The following is an 18,489-nucleotide window of genomic DNA, read 5'->3' as shown; positions in this document are numbered from 1 at the left end:
GTTTAATATATGAACTGCAAGTTTAGTTCCAGAGGCATTCAAAATTTAATAAAATAGGTTTTGCTCATTCAACAAAAGAATAAGACATTTTCATACAATACATAAGGAACTCAAATGTCAAATTAATTTTTGCAACACTGGAAGTCTGTGCAAAAAAAAAAAAAAAAAAGGTAAAGAAAAACTCCAAGTTCCTCCTTAAACTTGATCTTGTCCTGTGGTATCAATAGATATGCTCTAGTTAAAAAGCATGGTTATATATGTGATTTCATATTCATTCTTTAGCAGATACCTGCATATCAAATTGGTTCACTTTAAAAGACAAAAAAGGATTATCTTAGCACCAGCACTCCAAACTGTTTCCTCTGCCACTGACATAACAGGTAAAATATTGCAATCCTGTTGATACCCAAGACAGAAGAGAACATCGCTCACTCTCCTGGAGTGGTATGAGCTCTGCAGGGTCAACGGGAATAAGCTTGTTTGAACCAGTAAGTTAGCAGCCAAGACAAACAAAACATCAGTTCACAACGGGTAGAGTGGTGCCATTTTCAGTCACTCTTCTGACTATAAACACACTAAGGGTGATATGGGGTGTTCCGTTCTAAACGCCTTTTCAATCCATAGTTTTCTTAAAATTCTTTAAGGGATAAAATTTCTCACAGATTGTCTCAACCCAAAAGATTTTGTTTTTAAGTGAGAAAAAAAAGAATCAGTTCAGCTAGTTCGGAGTTAGGTGGGTAAACAACCTTTTACTTTTTAAACTGCTTTTGTGCGTGTGAGTGAGAAAGAGAGTGAAATACCAGCTTTGTTCAAACATAGCCCTTCCAAGTAATAATAATAATGCCCATGTGTTATATTGGTTTTCATCCATAGATCTCAAAGCACTTCACAGACCTTAATGTACTTATTCTCTCAACACCCTGTGAAGTAGGGAAGCATCGTCATCTTCATTTTATAGCTGGGAAATGACAGCACAGAGGCTAAGTGACTTGTCCAAGGTCACACAGGAAGATTTTAGAGAGCAGGGAAATGAATCCAGGTTTCTCAGTACCCTAACCACTGGACCATCCATCCATCCCGCTCCAAGTTATGAACCACTAAATCTAAGTACTTAAGCCTAGAATTTCAGGATTTTTGTATATTTATGATTTCCAGAACAATGTTCACTAGAACATATTGCACAATCTATTCTATAAGGTTCACAGCTGCAAATGTTAGTGATAAAGTTATGTACAAATTTCCAATGTAACTTGTTTTCACTTTCTGCAAATTTCTCCTTTGGAGGCTATACCTTTTCAATCTTGATCTCAGCCCTTATAAGAAGTTTTTAAAAAAATCCCTTTAGCCACTTTCAAAAGTAAAGGAAAATTATAACCCTACTCCAGTAACTGAAAATTGGCTGAACAAAAAAATCTCCAGACTTGCCACACAGTTCATCCTCCGAGAGGAAGAATGCATCTTTGATAATTACAGAAAAAAATTAGAAACTGGGAGTAGCTGAAAAATTGTTTCTTCAGTATGCTCAGTGGGAATTAGCTAAGATTTCAGCAGCTTAATAAGCCCCACCCCTTTGTAGCTCAGTGAGGAGGCCAGGCAAACTGCATATTCTCCCTGCTCAGTAGGGACAGGAGTTGCTGCTAGGAAGACTTGCTGTAGGAATACTGGAAAAGTGCCACTGAAAGAACAAATTCCTGCCAAACTGCAACTTCAGCAAGGAAAGGAGAAAACTGAAGACATGAAAAATTGTAGATTCCACAATTTCTAGGTATCTAATTTTTGCTGCATTCCAGTTACCTGCAAATTCTAATTTCATTTTTTAAAAGTTCCCTTTTCCCACTGTCAAGATACTTTCTGATGTAAACAGTGTCACTGTCATATTACCCCAGACTTGTACTGTCTACAAATGAAATAACAAGCAGCAAAGGTGCTACAAACTAACTGCTGCCACATCCTATTCCTTTAAATGAAGCATGAACTTTAAAGTCTATATTAGCCTAATAACCATATGTAAAAGACCAAAAAAATTAAATACAAAAGTTGTTAATGTAATATGTTTATTTAATGGTGAATAAGTGAAGACAGAACTGTTAAGGTTTTCATATTAATCTTCATTTGCCCATATCACATGTGTATTTATTTAAATATATATTCATTACTTGCTCACAATACTGATTATGTTATTACTATAAAAATCTTCATACTTGTATCCTGATTTGTGTACTAAAAACTTATAACCTTAATATTTCATTAGCATATTTTACATATATTAAGTTATGCATTTAACAACTCAAAGAATGAGTCCAATGTGCATGCACAGGAGCAGAATAACTTTTTGTGAACCTTGACTTTTGAATTTCCTGAACTTTGTGCATTTGTTACGTTTGTATTACCACAGTGCCTTAAAGGAACACCATTCAAGATATTTAAAATCCACATTTTTGTCTACTATCACATTAAAAAATTAAATATTTTTTTAAAAAGTTGACTTGCTGCATTTCTCTCAGCTGGGACACTAAAGACAGACAAGTCAGTCTGTCAATTTCATTTTCCAGTTATCATGCACTAAACCCCAGTATTTCAGCTACAGAAAGTGCAGGGGAATGTTTGTATTTTAAAAAAACCTGTTTCCACTGGAAATACTTGTATATTTCATGTAATATTTCTACTAATCTGAAATTTTCTAAGGGTTTGTTTTTAAAGAGCATAAACAGGGTGAAATCTGATCCAACAGTATCTCTTTAATATTGCACTAATGAGCTTTTTTCTAACTTAGTTTGAATGAAAACAATGCCTCTCAAAATGAAAGTTGGCTGTAAATGACAGCTAAGTATATGTAAAATGTGGTCATGCCATCTTGGACTGTAATCTCAGATATCATAAGCTAATCAGTATTACATTCAGGTCAGGACAACTCCAACAAATCCCAGGGTGGTCTAGAAAGTGTTTTCAGTTATGTCTTCCAACTGAGTCAGCAGTGAATTAATGCCCCATTTATTGTGTTGGGGGCACTGCAAAATAAAGGCTGATTTGCAACTAGTGAAGATCCCTTCATACTTTTTACACGAGCAAGGAAGTAAGACCTGGTGCCCTGGCGAAATTCTAAATCGGGTAATTACTGCTGTCCTGCTGTAGTGTACTATTAAATAACTGCCACGTTCCACCCACAAGGTGGCTGCATTTCAGTTGTACGTGCAGAGATTACTCTAAGTTTACTTTCTAAAATACTGTGGAATCTACATCTCAAATATAAGATGTTGTGCACCAATTATATTGTTTTGGAATAAGAAAATGATTCCTGACAGTCAAGCAAATTTATTACAAACATTAGTTCAGATAAAATGTACAGTTAATCAAAAAACTACAAACTAACATGATATTTTATGAAAAAAGCCTAGTAGTTATATTTTGTTAGCACAAACCAGATGGGTGTTTGCAAAGACTATGACTGTTTTCAAACACTTGGGTACACTTGTTTTACATATTGCTTTATCATTTTGTTACATGAATTATGTATACAAATTTCAAGTTTTCAGATTTACTAATTTTTAAAATATATTTTTAATTGGGGATATATTTTTATCGCTTATTCAACATGGTACAGACAAGGTCCAACACAAGATGTATCTCAAAAAGTAGAGTAGTTAGATTTAAATAGTTTTTTAAAAGTCAATTATTTCTCCTAAAAAGGAAATCTCTATTAAAACCAATTAGACAGTCCACTGCAGTGTGGTGCCTGCCAGCTGCTCTTCACACAATACACAGTCGTGGCAAAAATGGCCCTTTGCCACAGATCCTGCAAATTGTTGCTAAATTAAACGTTGGAGGCAGAGTGACATGTTTGCAGAGGTGGCATTTGCCATATATTTCACTATCTACAGCAGGGAAAATGGCTCAGTAACCGAGGGAAAGTATTTCCTACATCTTTTGGTAGGCATCCAACTGCAGAAGAGTCTATATGCTTTACATTTTGCTGTGCGGGTACAGCAAAAGGGGGAAAGTTCTTTAGCCTGTGTTTTGTTGTTAGTTCCAAAGTTGAGCTGGGCCACTATTTTGACTGTTCTCTGCTCTGTGAATGGAAAATCCCCTCTCAGCAGCAGGCTGGTGTCTGCAGCACACACCCACTGCACACAGCAGAAATTCCAGTCAATAAGGCAAATGGGGCCCAGCCGATGGAAGGGGAGGAAGGAGACATACGAACAATAAGGAAAGCATCTGGCTGTATGACTAACTGGAAAGGAGACTGGAGTCAGATGTAGATTGCAGTCCCAGATCCAAGGCTACAACTGTCTCTCTTGCTATAGGAAAAGAATATCAATTCTCACTGTCCTAATTTTGCATAGAGAGAGACAAGATGGGTGAGGTAATACCTTTTACTAGACAACTTTCAAGCTCCATCGAACTCTTCAGTTCTCTGGAGCACAAAAGCTTGTCTCTTATTGGACCAACTTCTTTTGGTGAAATAAAAGATATTACTTCACCCACCTTGTGTGTCTCATATCCTGGGACCAACACAGCTACAACAAAGTGGAAACTAGTTTTGAACAGACTGGAAACAACTAAAAAAGCCAGCTCAGGTTTCCAGCCCACATCCTAGTGCAATTCTATGAACCAAACAATGAAATCTAGCCTGTAGTTTTATCCAGCTGGAGCAAGATTTACACACTTCTGCCTCAGAGCTGTGGATGCAAAAGCAAAGCCCTTTCTCCTAACAGGAACCAGCCATCTCCTAAGCACAGTACTAATGGAGGCTGCTCTGCTGTCCTTCCCTGGAGACAGCAGCCAACACTACTGAAGCTTCTCACGTAGCAACCAGAGCTCCCGAGCCAACTGCAGCTGCTGTCACTGCCTTGAACACTTACCCACAGGATCCACAGCAAAGCAACACCCTCCTTACTTCCTTCACCTTTGTGCTTCAAGCCAGAAGGCTGGAAACAAAATGACTTCCTGGGCCAGTTACAGAAAAATTCCTAGTACCTCCTTCATAGGTGAAAAAGGAAACTCCTACTCCCTATTAAGGAAATACTGAACTCTTTGTCTAGCCTTAGATTTTCGCTTTTAACAGCAGCACCTCCAAAGTGTCAATTTGGAATTAAAAATAATAATAATGCTGCCAAAATCATGGTTTTTGCAACAATAGTCCCATCCCCCACAAGATAATATTAATTCACTCTCCTGCCCACAACCTCTGCCTGAGTGAACCTTAAACACTCCAATTACATAATGGGACAGAGAGAGACTGCAGGAGGCCATTGCAAGGCCTGCAAAGAGCTATTATCTCCTTAAAGCATCATTGGCCTCTGCAGAGAGCTGGAAGAATCCCAATGGTATATTTTAATCACTGTACAATAAAATCCCAGGACCCCTCTGCACAACAGACTATCTGCTGCCTGTTGAGAATCCCCTTCATTACATCAATTTTCCCTGCTTAGAAGCACAAGGAACCACATCTCAGTTCCTTCCTTCTGTCAGGGAACAGGAACGTGAAGTTCTTCCCAGAGCCACTTTCCAGCTTAGAGAGCCAAGCCCAACATTTTACAAGACATATGACATACAACAAAGGAGCTCTGTTTGAACAGTAGGCCATTGGCATCCAAGGACGAGCTGCTGGAGACACAGGTGACCTTGTCACAGCTGTATGCTGTTAAAAACATGAACTGTGTTTTAGTTAGGTCCTGAGCCTAAACAGCCAGGTAGGGAGACTGGGAATCCACCCAGCAGGAGAAACACGACAGACAACCAAATGCAGGAAAATCCGTGCTGCAGCCTCCAGCACAAGGCAAGAAAAGAGGAGAGGATTATTAGTGAGCACACTGTACAGGCACCATGAGAAAGCAGAAAATGCAGGTCAAACACCTCCTCCCCCATACCCTGAAGGGACCAGCAGCTCAGAGCTGACAGCAGGGACAGGAAAGGAAACAGCAGCCCAGAGCAAGCTGCTTCAAGACAGAGGGTGATCCTCTCATTCCTGTGAAGCAATAATCTTGGAGTGGAAGTGATTAGCACAAAAGGGGGCTTTCCCACAATAGTGACTTTCCCCTCTCCTCTCTACAAGCAGCGCAAAGGCAACTGACAAAGCTCCACTGTACCGACCACCACCCACACAGAGACTTGCCTGGGAACCAAAACAAACTGAATTAATCAGAATCTAACTCTCTCTCTACCATGATAGCCACAACTCGGCCCTCCCAAGACAGACAGATGCACACACTGAGGAGAAACGCCATGATTCCCTCGGGCAATTAGCTAGGAGTCCCCGTCCTCACCAACCCCAGAGCTGGGTAGTCCCCAATACCCTGGCTGGGGCTCCCATCTGTACAAACACCTCCCCGCATCCAGACGAGACACTCCTCCCACTTGTTCCCCCACCCTCCTCGGGGCTCAGCCAGGGCGCCCCCCACGCATTCGTGTCCCCCCCCGGGGCTCGGCCAGCCCCCCGCCCCACTCGGTCCCCTCAGACTCGGACAGGGATCCCGCGGACACGTCCGCCCGCCCCCCCGGCTAGGCTGCGGGTCCCCCGCGGCCCTTCCCATCCCAGGCCCGGCTGCGAGGGCCCCGTGCGGCGTCCCCGCCTCGTCCTGCCCAGCGCCGAGTCCCTCTCGCGCCGTGCCCTGGGAACGGAGCCCAGGCAGCGAGCGGCTGCAGCCGGCCGGCACCCGTGAGGTGCTGCCGGGGACGCAGGCCGCGGGCCCGTCACCCCGCGGGGCGCCCCGGGCTCCCTTCCCCCAGAGCCCGCCCCCTACCTGGCCGGCCCGTTGCCCGGGCCCCGCGCGCCACTAGGCCCGGCTCGGCGCCACGGCGTTTCCTGGGCAGCAGACGGGACCGAGACCCTCTGCGGCGGCGGCAGCCTCGGCCCCTCCCCCTCAGCACCACTGGCTGCGCCTCTTCCACGGGCCTGGCGGAAACAGCACTGAGCGCACGGGGCGCCCCAGCGCTGGCGCCAGGGGCTATCCGGACACGCCCACTGCCTCTCCCCATTGGCTGCACCGTCGCCTGGCTCCACCCATTTCATCCATACGGCACCTCTTCGAGCCTCACCTATTCACACTTTCGATTGGCCCCTGATCGAGCAGGCCACGCCCATGTCCACATCACATTGGCTACAGTTGGCCCGCCCAGGCGCTCTCGCCACAGAGGCGGCTTCCTATTGGTGTCCCAAGCTGCCACTGCGAAGGGAGTAGTGACGTCAGAGAAGACGCGTGAGCGGCTGCCTTACGGCTAGTACAGGAGCCCCGCTGCAACTTCGAGGGCGGCTCCTATTGGCTATGGGGTGTATCAGGCCGTCTTGAAAATATGCTCTGGTTGGCCGATCCTCCCGTCAGTTAGGGACAAATATCGGCGTTGTGCATGGAGTTAGCCGCTCTACGTGACCGGGGGCGGAGCCGGCCTATGATTGGTTCGACGCCGCTTGCACCACGTGGGGGCGCCTCTCTGCCGGGGTGTAACTCCCGCCTCAGGACACGTGGCAGACAGAAGGGGTGGGGCTGCTTGCGAACCGGAGTCCAGGCGCTCGCAGGGCACGCGCACGCAGCCTCCCGCCCAGCCGGGGAAGGGGGGCCGCGCCGCCCGAGGAATGTCCCCTGGGGGCTCCCGTAGGGCGCACGGCTGGGCCGGGCCTGGCTGCAGGTCACGCGCTGGTCTGCGGCGCCGCCGCGAGCCCGCGGCCCTGGGACCCGCCCAGCGCTGCGGTGATGCAGCGGCCGAACTCACGTGACTGCTGCACTGAGAAACGCCCCCAGCCTCTCCCGCCTCGCGCCGGGACCCGGCCTCCAGCCCCGGCCCAGCAGAGCCACCAGCCCAACGGCCTCCCCTCGCCCAGTCAGCCCGGCCCAGACAGAGCCACCGGGCCAACGGCCTCCCCTCGCCCAGTCAGCCCGGCCTCCCCGCCCCGGCCCAGATAGAGCCACCGGGCCAACGGCCCCACTGCCTCCCCTCCCCCAGTCAGCCCGGCCTTCAGCCCCGGCCCAGCAGAGCCAACGGCCTCCAGCGCCTGCCCAGACAGAGCCAACGGCCTCCCCGCCCCGGCCCAGCAGAGCCAACGGCCAGACGGCCTCCACTCAGCCTCCCAGCCCAGCAGAGCCACCGGCCACACGGCCTCCCCTCGCCCAGTCAGCGCGGCCTCCCCGCCCCGGCCCAGACAGAGCCACCGGCCAGGCAGCCTCCCAGCCCCGGCCCAGCAGAGCCACCGGGCCAACGGCCAGACGGCCTCCCCTCCCCCAGTCAGCCCGGCCTTCAGCCCCGGCCCAGCAGAGCCAACGGCCAGACGGCCTCCCCTCGCCCAGTGGCCCAGCCCCGGCCCAGCAGAGCCACCGGGCCAACGGCCAGACTGCCTCCACTCGCCCAGTCAGCCCGGCCTCCCAGCCCCAGCCCAGCCACCGGGCCAACGGCCACACTGCCTCCCCTCGCCCAGTGGCCCAGCCCCGGCCCAGCAGAGCCACCGGCCTCCCCTCGCCCGGCCTCCCAGCCCTGGCCCAGCAGAGCCACCGGGCAAACGGCCACACTGCCTCCACTCACCCAGTCAGCCCGGCCTTCAGCGCCGGCCCAGACAGAGCCAACGGCCAGACGGCCTCCACTCAGCCTCCCAGCCCCGGCCCAGCAGAGCCACCAGGCCAACGGCCACACTGCCTCCCCTCGGCCAGCGGCCCAGCCCCAGCCCAGCAGAGCCACCGGGCCAACGGCCACACTGCCTCCCCTCGCCCAGACTGCCTCCACTCCCAGCAGCGCCCCCCCCCCTGCAATAACTAGGAGGGGGAGGCTAAGACAGCCCCTGAAGCAAAAGGCTTCGGGCCTTTTTAAACCTTTTACATAACTGTGACTAGTCTGATGCAGAAGAACATCCAAATCCTTCTCTCAATCATGCTAAAATTCTTGGCCTCAAGGCCATCCCCTGGCCCCGCGTTCCACAGCGCAGAGTAGTCCTGAGAAAAGCTGGGCAGCAGCTGATTCCGTGTTCAACTCCTCAGCTAGGGAAGCACATACTAACGGAAGGGCAGTTGCTAGCCCTTTATTTTATTTTTTTTACACCATGATTGAGATAAGGAGAGTGACAAATTTGTTTGTCCCTCTAAAAAAAAGGAATGACCTGTCCTAGGCAAACCATTTTCCAAGACTAGCACCAGGCAATGATTTGCTCATAGGCCTCTGCAGGAGGAAGTCAGCTCACAGAGGGAAAGGCCCATGCACCTGTTGACTGGGCTATGCCCTCTAAACTCAATCTCCTCTTGCTGTAGGAAAGTGAACACTAATTCCTTGATGCTTTGAGGGAGCCTAATTATAACGTGAAGTGTGCTAGGGTCACCTCCTTGCACCTATAATTAGTCTCCCTGGAAACATTCCTAGCTGCAGCTGAAGGATGAGTCTGGTTGAAGCATGTTCCTCCCTGACTTCTCAACTGAAAAAATGGCCTCATCTACCCCAAGGTCTTTGTGGTGGTGTCTCTAGTACAAGCTACCTTTTCATGTTACTTTTACTGAACATTGTTGGCAATGCATTTTTTCCTCATGACTTTGTTCCTGTGCCAAATGGAGAACATCTAATAGTGGTGCAGCCAGCATGCTTCCTGTCACTTTAGTCATTGCACTAATCTCAAAGATGTCAGCACAAGGCTAGAAAAAAAAATTAAAAAAAAAACTCAAGCCTGATTCACTTACAATTAGGCATATAATGCAACAGCTTAACTCCTCCCATCCTCTTGCAGGATCTAGAGAACATAAAAAACTGATGTAGCTTCTGAGTCTGATCTGAAATACAATCGAGGGCCATCTTGTGGAGGAAATGCAGTATCTGCACACACTGTAGGACAAGATACATATTGTAAAGAAGTCATTTTGGGCACTTAGGGCACAGCAGGAAGTGGCATCTTACTCCCTTCTGTACTGCAACAAGTCTATTATGTTCTTTAATTCAGAGTTTATTCAAGCTTTGCCTTGACCATTAGGATTCTCAGCGAGTCAACTCATGCTCAGCACTCTCCAGTGAAATCCACATCTCCACTACAGCAGGCACCCTGCCCCATTTTCCAGTCTAGCTACCTTCACTCTAAGGGGATACTGCCCTGGCCTGCTCTCCCCATGACACTTTCAAATGCCATCTCCCCACCCATACCTGGCCCACAACAGACAGTCTCGATATCTTCACCTACCTACTGCCTCTTTAGCAAAGCTGCTGTGGCAAAGGTTTTTCCACCTCATCACTACTGCTGCTTTGAAGATTTCTCTGTTGCTACTCTCAGTGGATGCAGCAGACAGGACAACTGGAGTGCCACCTAGAGCAGCAGGAGCCAGATGAGACTCTGCAGACAATCTCACCCCAATCTCTCCCACCTCTCTGGTACAGTGCCCTGCCAAAAAAAATCTAGGGAAACTCTGGAAGTTGGAAGGTTTCCTAAGCATTAAATTCTCTAGCTGCATCATCATGTGATGTCACATGGAACAGTCTCAAACTCTGGAAGGATACACAGTCTGGCACTGAATATCTTGAACTGCTGTGGGCCACGTCCTCCTGGTTTTATCTAGAGCACAAGGGTGACTATGCAGAGCTTTCATCTGATGATTCTTCCAAAGCAGATGATGTAACCAAATCATACCCGACAGCTGTGCTCACATTTTACCCAGGAAAAGCCTAAACAAATCTGCTATCAGCAGGCAAGAATTCAAGTGCACTTTTTTCTTATCAGATATGTTCAAAACAGTCAAATTATCATTCAACATGCAACTGCTTCAGGACCCCACTGAACTAGTGGGTTCTCTCCTTTTCCCAGAGTCTTAGCCAAAGCAAATGGAGAATCTACCACAAGAGCATTTCCTGTACTACCCCACCACCACCACCCCCGAGTCATACATCAAAGGGAGTACTGAATAAGCCAGGCAACTATAGGAACCACTCTCCCTTCCCCCATGAAAAGGGAAGTGGAAGAAGGAAAGCAGCAGTGGAATATTCTATTCTCTTCCTGAAGGCAAACAAACAAATTGTAACAAAGCCAAACCTGAACAGTACAACAATCAGGAAATACCTCTTTTTGGGACAGGGACCATATCAGGTTTGTACCGCACCGGGCATAATGAGGAGCCTCTGCCACTAGTGCAATATAAGTTGCATGGTTATTCTGCAGCATTGCTTTGTAAATCTAGGTACTTTTACACCCTCTATTTCTATAGATAGTGAGCAAACAAACAGGGAGAAAGTGGTAGAACCAGGGACTGGATCCAGATGTCTTGAGTCCTGGTCTAGTGCTTCAATTGTAATGCTATTCTACCACTCTACAGGGCACCTCCAACTCTTACAGGTGGAGTATCTTATTCAGATGGCACCCATCAGTTCCCATTCAGAAACCTTCAATCTTCCCTCCTTAAATGAGCATATGATGCAGAACACAGACCTACCAGTTGTTAGGCAGCTACAGTTAACTATAAATATCCAACATTACTTATGTACTCGACAATTGTGTGCTTAACGGCATTGTTTCCATTAAAAGTCATCCCTGACTTCAGGGAGTTTGTGACTGCCATAAAAATTCTGTGTCACCTCTACTCCAGCAAAGGATCTTAATACCATAACAGCTTGTGTGTTCTACTGCAATCTGCAACATGGGCACATGCCTACAATTTGATGAAAAGTCTTAAATTTGCTATGCAGGTGAAGTACAAACAGATAAGTGCTGTTAGTGAACTTTAAGCACCTACACTACCAGAAGCTGGGAATGGGTGACGGGGGATGGATCACTTGATGATTACCTGTTGTGTTCATTCCTTTTTGGCCACTGTCGGAAGATAGGATACAGGGCAGAATGGACCTTTGGTCTAACCCAGTATGGCCATTCGTATGTTCTAACACCGACACTACAGACAAGCATGAGGATTTACCCCCAAGAAACTATTCAGGCATGTCAACACCTTGCTTATTAACAAGCATCCAAGTTTAATGTGGAGACCATATCCTGTAAGCCAAAACCCTCTCCATAGGAATACAGGAGGTCTGAGCAGGTTCTGGTCACAAGCCTAATGACAAAGCAATGCCTCTGCTTCTTTCCCCTCTCAGTACATGTAACATTTAAAAACAAGGTGTCTTGGAAGTTCAGGCCACAGGTATTAAGTTCCACTTCATGGGACAGCCAGTTTCACCTCTTCCAATTCCGGAACTGTGTGTACGGTGTACTGGGAATGTAGGTGTTATGATGGGAGGAGGAAAAAAAAAAACACCATTATTGAACCATGCAAACTTGGATGCTGCCGCCATGGGCCAGTACCTACAGACAGACACAATCAGCCAAGCCTACACATAACTAAAAGCCATTACTGTCGCCCAAAACACCCAGGGCTATTTTCTACCAACTAGATTGAATAAAGTTCACTAGAAATTCCACCTAAGCACATGTGCTACAAAACCACAACCAAGACCTAAAAGCAGGATGTTAGGGCTGGGGGAAAAAATTACCTCCCTCCCCTCTTGAATGTGAAATATTAATCCTAATTTAATGCCCATTTTCCTCACCTAGAGTAATTATTTCAACAGTACATTTCATAACAAGATCAAGCCTGCATCTGTGCCACTGTTCAGTTTATACTGCCAGAATAGGCTTTAGAAGGATAGGAATTGCCAAACCAAGGGTCTATTTAGTCCTATATCCTCTCTGACAATGGCCAGTCTCAGATATGTAAGTGCAAGAAATTCCTGTAGAAGGCAATCATGGAATAACCTGCCCATAAGGGAAATTTCTTCCCAGCTCTGAAACAGGAGGGTTTATTCTCCCTTCAGATCTAGCTGACCCCCATAAACCTACCTAGTACAACTGGGTATGTTCTTAGTCATTTAATCATCCAATATTTGAAACCCATTTTTATGCAAGAGATTAAAGGACATACACATACCTCCATAAAAATTAAAAGCCCTCCCATCCTAAGCATGGCAGTGCACATTCCCTGGATTTCAATAAAACTCTAGAATTTCAGGGTGGGAACAGTGGGAATGAACAGAGCCACAAGCTCACCACAGAGATTTCAAGGAAAGGCAAGGTATCTGTCAGAATTTCATCTTGTTCATAAGCACGTTTCAGAAAATACAAGCCTTGTTTTTCCAAGACAATTTCTAGGGAAGCTAGAGGTAGAAATGTGCAGCAGTCTCTCTAATCCACCTGCAGTAGCGCAGCAATACTACCTCTCTCAGTCCTGGTCTAGCAAGACAGACTCCCTCAAATGGAAGGAAGAGTGCTGCCTCCTCACCCTAGCATCATGCCTCCCCTGCAGCTTCAGCAGACAGAAAGGGGAGTAGCTGTCTGGTTCCCATGACTCGATGAAGGACCTGAGATGCTGTTAACAGGTGCTTCTTTCTCCATGTTGCATATAGGTTGCTTGCAAATTCCACGGCGTGTAGTCAGGTACAGCGCACAATAATAGGCTTTGGTGCTGCTCTCAGTTCAACAGCCTCAGCTTCCCAGTCACCTGATTCACTATTTCTTCTTCTCCGATAATGGCAAGGACAGTGTAAGATCCAGCTGGAACCTACAGTGGAGAGAAGCATGCACTTCAGATGATGGTAAACATTCAGTTTTGATTTAAAGACTTCAAGTGAGAGTCCACCATGTCCATAAGTTGTTCCAATGATTAACCCTCCTCACTGTTAAGAATTTGCACCCTATCTAGTCTGAATTGTCTAGCTTCAGTTTCCAGCCATAGGATCTTGTCTTGCCTTGGTCTGACAGGAGTCCTCCATCATCAAATCTTCTCCCTGTGTAGGTACTTATAGATCAGGGTGGGCAAACTTTAGCCCGCAGGCTGGATCCGGCCCACCGTCCATTTTAATCCAGCCCTCGAGCTCCCGCTGGAGAGCAGGGTCTTAGGCTTGCCCCTCTCCAGTGCTCCAGCTGGGGCGGGGGCCGCTCCACATGGCTCACAGAAGCAGCGGCATGGTCCCCCTCCAGCTCCAACACATACGGGCAGCCAGGGGGCTCCACTCTGCACACTGCCCTGCTCCAAGTACCACACCCCCAGTTCCCATTGGCCAGGAACCTTGGCTGATGGGAGCTGCAGGGGTGGTGCCTGTGGACAGGGCAGTGCGCAGAGCTGCCTGACCACGCTTCCGCGTAGGAGCTGGAGAAGGGACATGCTACTTCAAGCGGCTCCCAGAAGCAGCAAGTGCCACCCAGAGCCTGCACCCCTGAGCCTCCCCCTGCCCTTCAAACCCCTTGATCCAAGCCTGGAGCACCCTCCTGCACCCCAAACCTCTCATCCCCAGCCCCACTCCAGAGCCTCTGCCCCAGCACAGAACCTCCTCCCACTCTTAACTTTTCATTTCTGGCCCCACCCCGGAGCCTGCACTCCCAACCAGAGCCCTCACCCCCCTCCTGCACCAACCCCAATTTTGTGAGCATTCATGGCCCGCCATACAATTTCTATTCCCAGATATGGCCCTCGGGTCAAAAAGTTTGCCCACCCCTATAGATTGAAGTGACTTGATCAACTTCCCGGATAAGCTAAATAGATTTAGCTTTTTTAGTCTGGCAAGTACACACAGTAAGAACGCAAATCGTTCTTTGGGATCTTGTTGGAACCCTTTCCAACATGTTTTTAGAGTGTTGGCATCAGAACTGGACATAGTATTCCAATAGTCTCCTTAATGCTGTATATAAAGTTAATACCACCTCCCTACTTTTGCATCATCCAAGGATCACATTAGCTCAACCACAACATTGCAATGGACCTCACCTTCAGCTGATTTCCACCTTGGTCCCTAAGTCACTACCAGCGTCAGTGCTTTCCAGGATGCAGTCCTCCAGCCTACAAGAGGGGTCCAGCCAGCTGGCCCGAGGTGGCCAGGGCCAATGGTTAAGGTTCGGTTAACGGTAACTTTAATGCTTAGCAGTTAACCTTTTACATCCCTAGGACCTACATTCCTGGATCCTAGATGTATGACCTTGTGTTTGGCATAGAATATCAGGGTTGGAAGGGACCTCAAGAGGTCATCTAGTCCAACCCCCTCCTCAAAGCAGGACCAATCCCCAGACAGATTTTTGCCACAGATCCCTAAATGGCCCTCAAGAATTGAAAATCACAACCCTGGGTTTAGCAGGCCAATGCTCAAACCAGGCACGCTCACACACACTCACCCCAGTGATTCCAGGTTACCACACACTCCACATTGCTCTGTTCTGGAGCAGTCCTCATTATATTGAAACTGACATCTGCAAACTTGACCAACAATGATTTTATATTTTCTTCTAAATCGTTGGTAATGATAGTACATAACCTTGACCCAGGAACAGATTCCTGCGATATCCAAACAGGAACATCTCTATTGGATAACAATTCCCCAATTTAAATTTATTATTCGCTTCATGATTTTGCAGATATATATTTTCAGACAGTCATGAGTACTAAGGCATTTGACTTACAGAAGTCTAAGTACATGGTGTTAACAATTATCTTTATAAACTTGGTTGATAATCTCAAATTTTATCAAGTTTGTCTGATAAGACATTTTCCATAAAGCCATGTTGATTGGTATTAACTATACTACTGTCCTTCAAGTCTGTACTGAATGCACCCCAGATCAGCTGTTCCATTATATGGGAGCAATGTCAGGCTAAGTGGCCTGAAGTTACTCAAGTTATCCTTTTAAAATATAGGCAGAAAGAAGAACATTGTGCCAATCTTGTAGAACTTCCAGAGTGTTCCAATATTTAACTATCAGCATCAATGGCTCAGAGAGTTCTTCCACCAACTCTTTCAGGACCCATGGGTGCAAGATAACTGTAAATGTTTAATTTTAGCAGTTGCTATTTAACACCCTGTTTAGTTACTGTCAGAGTAGTAGGTTTTCCATCACCATGGTAGGATGTAAAGTCATCCAGCTTCTTTATCAGGCAAATATTTATTGAACACTTCTGCTTTTTTGCATAATTGTTGGCATCACAAGCTAAATGAGTAAAGAGTGTAACACTGTTGCAAAAAAGTAAAGATCATTCTGGCATGACTTAGCAGGAATGTTGTAAGCAAGACACGAGAAGTAATTATTCCGCCCTATGCTGCGCTGATTAGGCCTCAACTGGAGTATCGTGTCGAGTTCTGGGTGCCACATTTCAGGAAAGATGTGGATAAATTGGAGAAAGTCCAGAGAAGAGCAACAGAGATGATTAAAGGTCTAGAAAGCATGCCCTATGAGGGAAGGTTGAAGAAATTGGGTTTGTTTAGTCTGGAGAAGAGAAGACTGAGGGGGCATATGATAACAGTTTTCGAGTCCATAAAAGGTTGTTATAAGGCAGAGGGAGAAAAAAAATTGTTCTCATTAACCTCTGAGGATACGCGAAGAAGCAATGGGCTTAAATTGCAGCAAGGGCTGTTTAGGTTGGACATTAGAAAATGTCAGAGTGGTTAAGCACTTGGATAAATTATCTAAGGTGGTTGTGGAACCTCCATCATTGGACATTTTTAAGAGCAGGTTAGACAAACACCTGTCAGGGATGGTCTAGATAATACTTATGAGTGCAGGGGACTGGACTAGATGACCTCTCGAGGCCCCTTCCTGTCCCACGATTCTATGATTTTACCATCCTATCCAACAACAGACTTACATCATTGCTAGAATTTCTTTTGTTTTGGATATTTGAAAAAATTCCTTTTTATTGTCCGTAGCCTTACAGGCTACAGGTTTCTTTTTATTGATTTCTTTGGCTTCCCTTTTCAAGGTCTTCATTTTATAACTGCTAATTTGTTGTCATTGCTACCAGTGTCTACTTTCCCCTTCCAGCTTTTTTTTTTTTTTTTTTTTTTTAATTTTATCACTTCTTTCAAATTCCTTAACTAGAACAAGGTAACTGAAGAATCATTTGATAATTGCTGAATTATGGGGTTTTTAAGACATCTAGTAAAATTTTCTTAGATTGACTTCAATTATTATTCACATTGTTTTAAATTCTTCCTCCCAATCAGTTTTGCTCACAATTGTTTTCAAGCTCTGGGACATTGGCCCTTTTAAAGTGCCAAATGTATTGTATTAGTTACACACATGCACTCAATTCCTAGCTTGGTTACCTGTGTTCTCCCTGCATCCTGCACCAAGTATGTTGGCAGCTCCAGGCTCAAAGCCAATGCTTGCAAATCCATCAGGTGGGCAGTGTTTGATCCTTGAACTACAACCTTCTTCGCACTAACAAGGAAAAAGCAAGTGATCAGAAAGAGCTCATACTATCCCGTGACCTCTTATCAGAGGCTGCTTGGCTAGGAGAGCAGTGTACAAGCTAAGGAAGTCATTGGCCTAACAAAAGAGTTAGAGATCCATCTCCCATTCATCTAGCAATTGCAAACCCACCTGCTTCAGATAGGAGCATAACAGTTATTCAAGATTAATTTACTAAGTTAAATTTCAGATAAATTATCTACAAGAGACAAAAAGCCCAGATCAGAAAGGGTCCTCCCTCCTTTGGCCCTTTCAACGACCAAGTAGAATGAGAACATTCTGATGTCTACTCATCTTTATCTGTTTAACCCATTTCAGACAACTGCTTGAAGAACCATTTAGAGTGAATGCTAAATGAGTGAAAGGGGAGATTAAGAGGGACGACCAAGGGGAATGCAGTGAAGTGCTGTGAAAGCTCTGCTGCTGCTGCCCCTCAAGCTTAGTCTTTGATATTGCCTGTTATTTCAATCCTTCACCCTCTCTCCCAACAAGGGAGCCTGACCAACATGAGTCAGTGCACTCTGTTTTCTCTCTGAATTTTACAACATATATTCAATAGGGTGGCTAGACACATGTTTATCACACACACACTACCATCTTACCCATATTCATCCCACTGAGAGATCATCTCCCTCCCAGTGGATTTTTCCTGTATTAACTGGTACAGGCCAACAGCTGCATGTCCAACCTGGGCTGCTATCTGTAAGGGGAAACATTACATCCAAACAGGTGAGCCACTGAAGCCACTCCTCCCACTGGTGTGATAATAGGGGCACAAGTCCTCTGCATTCACGTACAGCCTTCAGCAGGAGGCAGTCCCATCACCGTCCCAGATTGGGGGGCAGCAGGGAAGAGAAAGACAAGATCATTTCCCACTCCATAACAAAATGCTTATTCATGTCTCAGTGGTGTGTGCAACCCAAGGCCACTGGCAGAGCAGCACAGGGAGGCCGCGCAATGAGCTGGCACCCAGCTCTTTTCACGGGTGGCTCCGCAGTCTGGGCAGGGCGGGCAACCACTCCCGGCACCGCAGCTTGGCCGGCCAGAATCTGGGCTTCCCCACGCCTCGGCACTTTACCTTCCCAACGCCCATGGCGAGCTCCGTGTTCACCACAAACACCATCTTGTAGCAGCCGCCGCCATCCGCCTGCTCCTGAAAAAGAAACCGGGGCATGGGCCGCCGGGACCGGGCCCCGCCGCGCGGGGAGGGGAGGCGGGTAGGGGGAACGGCCGGGGCCGGGCTCCGCCGGGAGGGGAGGGGGAACGGCCGGGGCCGGGCTCCGCCGCGCGGGGAGGGGGGGTAAGGGGGGGGGAACGGCCGGG

The 18,489-nt window shown here is 47.0% G+C and overlaps 2 protein-coding genes across 9 annotated transcripts in view; both read right to left on the bottom strand.

Annotated features, from left to right (window-relative positions):
• SETD5 (SET domain containing 5) overlaps positions 1–7,480 on the bottom strand; it is a 148,643-nt gene extending 141,163 nt beyond the window's left edge. For 3 of the 6 annotated variants that reach the window (XM_034775998.1, XM_034776001.1, XM_034776002.1), the window contains exon 1: positions 6,741–7,477. The gene's annotated coding sequence lies outside the window, so the exon portion shown is untranslated. Of the gene's footprint in view, positions 1–6,740 lie in introns of all 6 variants that reach the window. The other 3 variants (XR_004646489.1, XM_034776003.1, XR_004646488.1) reach the window with 2 other exon arrangements.
• A 2,411-nt stretch (positions 7,481–9,891) lies between these two features.
• Positions 9,892–18,489, bottom strand: part of LOC117880220 (probable peptidyl-tRNA hydrolase 2) — a 13,818-nt gene continuing 5,220 nt past the window's right edge. The window contains exons 3-7 of one of the 3 annotated variants that reach the window (XR_004646496.1): positions 18,245–18,319; positions 17,769–17,866; positions 17,022–17,136; positions 13,215–13,493; positions 9,892–12,149 (exon numbers count right to left, since the gene is read on the bottom strand). Coding sequence is in view for 2 of the 3 variants with exons in the window: in XM_034776173.1 (XP_034632064.1) it covers positions 13,404–13,493; positions 17,022–17,136; positions 17,769–17,866; positions 18,245–18,319 (378 nt within the window). In the remaining variant the exon portion in view is untranslated. Of the gene's footprint in view, positions 13,494–17,021; positions 17,137–17,768; positions 17,867–18,244; positions 18,320–18,489 lie in introns of all 3 variants that reach the window. The other 2 variants (XM_034776173.1, XM_034776174.1) reach the window with 2 other exon arrangements.

The sequence above is a fragment of the Trachemys scripta genome, chromosome 7 (genome assembly GCF_013100865.1).
Source record: "Trachemys scripta elegans isolate TJP31775 chromosome 7, CAS_Tse_1.0, whole genome shotgun sequence".
NCBI lineage: Eukaryota > Metazoa > Chordata > Testudines > Emydidae > Trachemys > Trachemys scripta.
Note: the sequence above shows the minus strand (reverse complement) of the source record. Positions and strands in the feature narration are given on the sequence as shown.